This window comes from Chrysochloris asiatica, unplaced genomic scaffold (assembly GCF_000296735.1).
Source record: "Chrysochloris asiatica unplaced genomic scaffold, ChrAsi1.0 scaffold00006, whole genome shotgun sequence".
Classification (NCBI taxonomy): domain Eukaryota; kingdom Metazoa; phylum Chordata; class Mammalia; order Afrosoricida; family Chrysochloridae; genus Chrysochloris; species Chrysochloris asiatica.
Genome location: NW_006408524.1, coordinates 3,020,192 through 3,029,123, shown reverse-complemented (window position 1 = coordinate 3,029,123; position 8,932 = coordinate 3,020,192). Strand labels below are relative to the sequence as shown.

General features: G+C 48.3%; 1 protein-coding gene across 1 annotated transcript; it reads left to right on the top strand.

Moving 5' to 3' along the window:
* Positions 1-525: 525 nt before the first annotated feature.
* Positions 526-7,028, top strand: IGFBP3 (insulin-like growth factor binding protein 3). Its single transcript, XM_006832261.1, has 4 exons — positions 526-934; positions 4,261-4,487; positions 5,292-5,411; positions 6,903-7,028. The coding sequence occupies exons 1-4, from the start codon at positions 526-528 to the stop codon at positions 7,026-7,028; spliced, it is 882 nt and encodes a 293-aa protein (XP_006832324.1).
* Positions 7,029-8,932: the final 1,904 nt, after the last annotated feature.

The following is an 8,932-nucleotide window of genomic DNA, read 5'->3' as shown; positions in this document are numbered from 1 at the left end:
CGGACCACAGGCCCGAGCCGCCTCTGAAGACCCTCGTATGGCCAAGCTGGCAGAGCCTGGGTAGCGACGGGCAAGCCGAGCGCCGCCACGCGGAGGCCCCGGGCGCTCACGGGAGCAGGTGCTGAGCCCGAGCGCACGCTCAGCGTCTCCGGGCTGCGGCGTGGCTCCAAAAGCGAGGCTCCGCCTGGAATCACCTGGCGAACAGCGCGGGCCACGACCACCGCCCGAGGGCTTTCCATGCAGCGCCTGGCAGCCGCCGGCCAAAAGCCAAGCAAAGGCTGCCTCCCACTCCGCCCCTGCAGGCGCGCCATTCCGGGGCGTGTCCTCGGACCGGCTCCTATTTAGTGGCCTTACAGCCAACCACCACCCAGATGCGAGCGCGGTGGCGAAAGCGGTGGAGGACGCCGTCGGTGCCTGCCCAGCTCCCGGAGCCCTGCCCCGAGCCTCTTGGCCAATCCGGGTCCCTGCTGTTCTCGATCTTGCCCCTTGGAAACTAAGTGGCAGCCAGAGAGGGTCTCCCGTACCATGGAGCAAACACGCTGTGCGCTCTGGGCAGCCACGTTAACCACGCTGGCGCTGCTGAGCGGACCGCCAGTGACGCGGGCTGGCGCGGGCTTGGCGGGCGCGGGCCCCGTGGTGCGCTGTGAGCCTTGCGACGCGCGCGCGTTGGAGCAGTGCGCGCCGCCGCCCTCGGCGCCCGCGTGCACCGAACTGGTGCGCGAGCCAGGCTGCGGGTGTTGCCTGACGTGCGCGCTGCGCGAGGGGCAGCCATGTGGCGTGTACACCGAGCGCTGCGGCACCGACCTGCGCTGCCAGCCGCAGCCCGCAGAGCCGCGTCCGCTCCAGGCTCTACTGGATGGCCGCGGGCTCTGCACTAACGCCAGCGCTGCAGACCGCCTGCTGGACTATCTGCTGCACAAACCACCGGCGTCAGGTGAGGCCGCGCCCGGGACTCCGGGACTCCGGCCACGCGGCAGAGGGAGTGGGGTGACCGGTGCTGCTACCTAAGGAGCGGGATGGACCAGGGGTTCCGCCCTCTGCAGGCAGACTTGCACTTTTTCCTCCCCAAGGGTAGGCAATTAGCTGTGTCTGCAGGATGAGCGAGATTTCGTGGGGAGTAGAACCAAACCGCAAAAAGGAGATTGTCCCAAGCCTGGGGTCACAGGAAGGCAGGTAAACTGGCATAGAACCTTTGAATGTGGCTTCCGGTTCCCAGAAAGACCAGCAAGGCCCTCCAAGAGGTTGGTGTGGGTGAGGGAAGTGGCCATGGGGAGGCACTTACGAAATGGTACCTGTCCTAAAAAACTTGTTTGCCAACCCTGTGGTTCTGTGTGGTGCTGTGGGATACAGCACTGGACCGCAAGGTCAGTTTGAACCACAAGGTCGGCGGTTCAAACCCACCAACTGCACCTTTGAAACTATATAGGGTCGCTGTGAATCAGAACTGACTCAACAGCGCTGAACAAAAGCAACAACACGGTTTGTAAAGCTGTGTGAGGTGGGTATCCGGTAATCCTGTTTATTCACAGTTGGGAAAATGAGGCTGAGGCCATCCAGAGAGACTTGAACACTGTTTCCCAAATTTCGTCGCAGATTCTCCTTGTATCACTCCACCTGTGTTCCTCCACTGCCCACCGCCCCTGCGTGCCCCATGTCCCAGACAGACTCCAAGAGGGTTCAGGCTGTGTGAACAAAGCAGACTTCAGTGACAGGAAAAGGAGCTAGAAAAATCCCACCAGGATTTTCTTCCTTAATTTAAAAGGGGAAATGAGTCCCCGTTTATGGAAGCCCCAGGAGAAGGGCAGAGTGGGTCAGGCAAGCACTGCTCTGTTAGAACACCACACTGTTACTTTATAAATAAAAGAAGTCTCAGTGGAGTTGGCAACTCGTCCTGTAAATATCAAGTAAGCCTAGCCAGCCTCCTTCTGTGAAGTCAGGGTTGCTGTGTGGTCAGTTGCAAAGTTGAAGGCTACAAAAGCCCCAGCTCCACCACCTGCATGAAATGGCCAGCAAGCCCCCACCTTGGCTGGCAGGACAGACCCTTTATAACTTCTATAGCTGCAGATTTCGCCTCCTGGGAAAGGTACCCAAGAGTGTGGAAAGGCAGATTTCCAATTACCTAAAATGTATACAGGTTCTGTTGTTGTTAAGTGCTGTCTATGGGTTCCAATTCACAGCGATCTTGTATAGGGTTTCCAAGAAGCATCTGGTGGGTTTGAACCGCTGACCTTGTGGTTCAAATCGACCTTGCCTTCCAGTGCTTTATCCCACAGAGCCACACTGGGCCACCAGCACCATAATAGCTCTGCATTACAGGCTGATGTGATTTATTAGAAGATTATAAAAAGAAATCTAAGTGATCTGTTTTTAAATCTATTTAGCAAAATAGGTAAATTTATGTTGTTGTTAAAACAGCACAATTATCTTCTGCTTAAATATGTTCCCTTTTATTCATGCCTAAGTCAGCAGTCTGGAAATTAGAAATAAACCAATGAAGTTTAAGAAGTGACTGCTGAATTTTGGAAAATAAATGCAAATCTATGTATTCACATATTCTTAATGCCTCCTTTGTGCCAGAACATCCTTGAAAAAGAAAAACTAAGGTAAAAGCTAATGAGACCAGATCCCACCAATTAACCTTAATCTGTCAGGCACTAGTCCAGACCCTTGGAATTTCTATATCCCAATATACCACATCCTGGTGTGGCACTGTAGGATAAGCACTGGACTGCTAACCACAGGGTCAGAGACTGAAATCCACCAGCTGTTCCATGGAAATCCTATGCAGGGTCACTATAATTGGAACCCACTGAGCAGTGCTTAACAAGATACCAAACATTTTGGGAGATTTTGCAGCTGGACCACACAGTGATGTTTTTAGATGAGGAAACTTAACATCCAGAGACTAGGGCCCCGGGAGCATGACCTGTGCATCTCTGTCCGCTTGTGAGGTGGTTTCTAGAGAGAAGAGGCACTAGAAGGATCATCAGAGTGGCCATCTGCTACTGCTCATTGCAGAGAGCCATGGGATCTGGTAAGCCTCCCAGCAGGCAGGCTCCCACAGCCATGCATGTGTTCCTGGGAGGGCAGAGAGCAGTTTAATGGACGCATGATACTTTGGACCCCAGGCTGATCAATCAGGACTACATATGGGTCAACATGCCCATGCCAAGAAAGTAGATGCTAAAGCCCTGCTTATATGCGTTAGGAGAAGTCAGAGCAGTATAGCCAGAGGATTGAGGCTGAAACCTCTTCTAGCTCATCTGCTCCAAATGAAGCCCTGGGTCCTCACGGGGTCCCAGGGGCTTGGTAGAGGCTGCCTTGTGCCTGTGGTCATGCACAGAGGCGGTACAGGTCAAGAGGAGAGGCCCTTCACCTGTGGTCACTCAGAAAGTGTATCTTGGCAAAAGGATTGAGTTAAAAACCTTACTAGGCATCCAGCCACGACTGTAATCCTTTTACAGGCATCTCTTGGTATCTGAGAGGGATTGATTCAAAACATGAACATAAAATTCAGGAGCATTCAAGTTCCTTATATGATATAAAGTACACAAGAAGACATGCTTAGGTTCTATACAAATATAACCTAAGCATGTCTTCCTGTGTACTTTATATCATAATACCTGTGGCACTGTAGGATCATTATTGGACTGTGAACCACAAATTCAGCAGCTCAAACCCCCCAGCTGCTCCTCAGAAATTCTGTACAGGGTCGCCCAGAACCAGCTGTATCAATGGCACTTAACAACAACAACAGCAAAGTGTACGTGCTATATAAATGTCACTTTCTGCTCCCTCTTAGCCTTGAAGAGATTGCTTTGACTACTTAATTGCTGTCCCCCACCCCACCAGTATTTTCAACCCTCTGTTATGAGTTGGAACCAACCTGACTGCACACAGTGATGTGTAACTGCTAGAATTTGGGGATTGTCCTTTATCAAGGTTTTAAATATATGTCTGTTTGAAAGTGTTAAATAAATTTTCTGTTGAAATGCAACTGGTCATTAAAAACAGTTAATGCTCTCAACTGCTAACTGAGAGGTTGGAGGTTCTAGTCTACCCAGAGGAACCTCAGAAGAAAGACCTGGCAGTCTGTTTCCAGAAAATTAGTCCTTGAAAACCCTATGGCATCAGCATGGATTCTGTGATGACTGGTTATTTATCGGTTGCAAACTTTGGCAAAGACTACTGTGCTATCAAATGTTGACAACTAATATTGCATTTTTTTTTTTTGTCTTTGCTTCCCTTGTGTTTTTCAAGGGAATGCCAGTGAATCAGAAGAAGAGCACAATGCTGGGGGCATGGAAAACCCAGATCCCGCCAGCACACATCGGGTGCCAGACTCCAAATTGCATCCCCTCCACACCAAGATGGACGTCATCAAGAAGGGTCATGCCAAGGAAAGCCAACGCTACAAACTAGACTATGAGTCTCAGAGCACGGACACCCAGAACTTCTCCTCGGAATCCAAACGGGAAACAGAATATGTAAGAACTGTTTTTGTTGTTGGAAGAGAGGTTGGAAAGAACCGCCTAGTCTGGGCAGCCAGAGTAACCCCTAGGACAGTGAGGTCTTTAAAACCATGTAGCTCCATTCGAAAGAACCCAGTCAGCTGAGCCACATTGTTTGGTTGATGTAGGGGCAGCCTCCAGCTTCTCCTAACCTGCTTCCTCCCCATCCAGCTTCTTCCTTGCTTCCCCCCTAATTACTTAAAGAGTATCACACACTTATGGAAACCCTTTAGATAACCATTTTTGTGTGTCCTATACCAATTTGTACATCTTACTTTGTTGTTGTTGTTGTTAAGTGCCAGCGAGTCAGTTCTGACTCATAGCGACCCTGTACAGGGTTTCCGAGGAGCGGCTGATGACTTTGAACCCCCGACCTTGCTGTTCAAACCAACTGTGCAATCCAGTACATTACCTTACCACACCTCAACGGGACTCTTAACTTTGGACGTATTACTTTGGAGATAAAGAGAAGAGAGCATGCAGTGCACTGGATTGCTAACCACAAGGTCGGCGGTTCAAATTCACCTGCTACTCCTCAGTGACCCTGTACAGGGTCACTATAAGTGGGAACCAACTCGGTGGTACTTCCCAGCTCAACAACAACAGAAGAGATGGAGAGAGAGAGCATGCTCTTAGTCTTTCTTGCTAAATCAGACTAAAGATGTTGAAGGGGTGCATTATAGGGTCCTCGTGCAGTCATTGTCTCTGTGTGCTAAGATTTTTAAGAACTGTGGGTCCCAAGCAGTAACAGACTCCATCACCCTTTGCTCTTGTCTCCAGGGCCCTTGCCGCAGAGAAATGGAAGACACACTGAATCACCTCAAGTTCCTCAATGTGCTGAGCCCCAGAGGTGTGCACATTCCGAACTGTGACAAGAAGGGCTTTTATAAGAAAAAGCAGGTAAGCGTGGCCAATCTCCATGAAGGCAGAGGGGAAACTGATCTCTGACCCCAAGAAGCTCCCCGGGTCCTAATCTCACCTCAAACCCATTGCAGTATCGTGTGTGTGACTGTGGTGAATGAGTCTGTCTGAGAAGATCAAACCCACAGACCCCGGTGATGACCAGCATTCAAGACACGGTCATGCTGTTTCTCACCCCCGAGCTCACCCATGTAATGCTGCCGGGAAAACCTACACAGCCCTTCTAGGGACACACTGACCACTTTAATCACTGTGAAATTTTGGGTGACAGTGACATTTTGAATGAGTTCTGTTGTTAGGAACTTCCAAGCAGTGTAGCAGAAAGTCAGAGAATGACATCTCACACTGATGTCTTCATGTGACTGAGTGAACTGTGAAAGAGCCAAGAAATGTAAGATAATGGTTATTTTAAGTCACCGTAAGTATATTGATGGAATCCTGGTGTGGCACTGTGGGTTAATGCACTGGACTGCAAAGTCAGTTTGAACCACAAGGTCGGTGGTTCAAGTTCATCAGCTGCTTCTCAGAAACCTTAGAAAGTATCACTATGAGTTGAAATCAACTCAAAGGTACTTAACAATAATAATATATTAATTGTAGCATTATTTCAATTGTTGTTCTAACCTGGCACTTTAAACAGTGCCATCTGTAGGCTGTAGAACAGCTGTTTAGACAACACTAGTCTTAGTGCCAAGAGCCGGGGTGGAGCTGTGGGTTAGCTGTTGGACTGATAACCAAGAGGTCAACTGTTCAACCCCACCTGCCAGTCTGCGGAAGAACCACGAGACTGTCTGCTTCCGTGAAGATGTGCAGCTAGAAAATCCTAATCTATCTAGGATTTCAGAGACTCACTGTATATCGTAACATGTACCATAACCACTCTAAAGTGAAATCAGCTCAGTGGCAGTGCGTCTGATTTGTGGTTTGGTGTTGGTGTTGGTAGTGGCCACATGCAGAGAGCTCATAGCTTCAGTGACCATTGATCACTCCTGCTTCTTTGCCCCGCTTTGGTTTCCTGGCAGTCACTAGTAGACAAGCTCCTACTGAGAAATTAGCCTGTGTAAGACTCCATCTCTGCTCTGAAAGACAGAGGGAGGAGCCAACTTAGACCCAGTCCTTGTGCGTCTCAGTCTGACAGGACTGAAGAAACATGCTCCTCTCAGTGGACATGCTAGAGGGTTCACTGTCCACTCTGGGCTCAGAAGGAGCAAATCCACAATGCCCTCTGCTCTTTGGGGAACTTCAGTGCACACAAACTTGCACACACACACATACACACATACGTATGTGGGTTTTAAATAGCATTAGTCTGGATTTTGTTCTTGTAACACAATAGTGATGTGGTGGAGGGGCTCTCTGGGCTCCTGGTCACTCACTTAGCATTCTGCCCTGAACACCTGCCCACTGTCCAGACCCAGATATCCAGTCCTTGGGGATGCTGACGTGTGGTCTCTGTGCTCCTCTCTGCAGTGCCGCCCTTCCAAAGGGAGAAAGCGAGGCTTCTGCTGGTGTGTGGACAAGTATGGGCAGCCACTCCCCGGCTACAATGCTAAAGGGAAAGGTGACGTTCACTGCTACAACATGGACAGCAACTAGACACCGGAGGCAGCTGCCGGGACTCAGTCTGGCCACGATGTAAGCCTCAGAGACTTGTGTCCCACCTGAGGGTCCATGCCTTCCCCACCAGGCTGTTCCTCCTGCTAACATGGGGTGAGAGGGGAGGCCATGCCCGTGAAGGCTACACAGCAGAGCGTTTCTGCCTAAACCTGCTAGCTGGACTCACCCCACAGACTGTAGAGAGAAGCAGAGCAAAGACAACAGGCAGGTCAGAGAGGTTCAGAGGAAAAGGCAGCCAGGTCCATGTCCAAGACACTTGGTGTGATCTTTAAAAACCAGCCACATGGATGCCTGCATCACTTGTAATATGAAGAGTCCGTAAATTAGGCCTTTTCCATTAAAGTCTGTTGGTCCACATACTTTCTCAGAGACACTGTTTTCATCTAAAAGGACTTATTAAGGAAATAGGTTTCTAAATGAAAGATAGAACTATTTTTTGTTTTCTGTAAAATATATTATTCATATTCTGTTAGTCTGTGATGAATATAATTTTAATAAAGTTTTATTTAAATCTGATATGAGAATGAAATTTTAAAACATTATTTTGAAGAGTGCTACTATTATACTCATTTCCTTTTTTCTGTTGACAAATATGGGAACTATTGAAAAAGAATCAATACAAAGACAGATTTACCAAGCAGAATGAATTTTCATTTTTATCTACAGGTTTTTTTTAATGGCAAGTGACTAAGGACTGGTTCTAGGGTTGCCCTTTGACCATGACTATGGGCTGTCACAGGAACTTCTTTGCTCTGCTCCAGATGTTGGGCCATGACCACCCCACCCCCCCACCCCCCATCCACTCTGGGCTCACGCACTGCTTCTTAGACACTCTGCTCAATGATCCCAGACCGAGTTTGACGTTTTTGGATTTGTTTTTGACCCCTTATTTCAATGTATCTCTTTTTCTTCTCATTGTAGTTAATGTGGAGCTCAAACACGTCTTATTTTGTACAAAAGCCTGCCAAGGACATTACCAGCAGCTGGCTACAGCCTCGGTTTATATTTCTCTTTGTAGTGAATTATTTTTGTTTTGTTTTTGATAGTTTAGAGACATGTTTTTGAAATGTCTGTGGTTCTTCTCAATGGTAACTTTGAACATCCTTCCACTGTCCAGTAGTGAATGAGGGGCAGTTTGATTTTTCTTGTGGCTTCATGTGGAAACAGTCCTGAACCCCAGCAAGATGCCTCAGGACTCAGTGGCTCGCAGACCCACCTGCTCATTCACGAAACCACTGCCCTGACTGTGTTCCTGAGACAATTGTGTCATTTGTCAGAGTCCATGTTGTGCCTCCTCTCACTGTAGAGTGAACATAGACTTTCTCAAGAATGAGGAGCATGGTGCACTTGTCTTCTGGATATCCCGAAGCATCCTTCTGTGACTTCAAACCTTGAGTGTTTGCTACCATCTCTGAACAAAAGTCTGGGTCCTTCAACCAAGAAGAGCTTTCATATCTTCAACTGGCAGGTACTGCTTGGGGAAGAACTATTGGAAAGAGTAAGATAGGGTCCTACTTGTATTTTAAAAGGGAAAAGGCATGTTTTAGGGAACTCTCGGAGCATATAGACCAGTGTGGGTGACACTCCTTGGTCAGAAGTTCCCACAGACTTGACTCAATTACAGGCCCACTCCGCGCCTTTACTGCAAGTGGAGGAGAAGAGCTTGGGCAAGAATTAGCTTTCCATCTTCAGGGGCTTCACAAGTACAGGGAAAAGATGAGTATTCAGTTCAACAACTTATGACAAAGTTTGTTCTTGAGAATAAGCTTGTTAAAGGCAAAGGAAGTTTATTTTCATCTCTCACCATTTGCCCTCGTTTTTGCTCAATATTAAAATATATATATATATCCAAAGAGGCAAGATGATTAGCTTTTAATTCATAC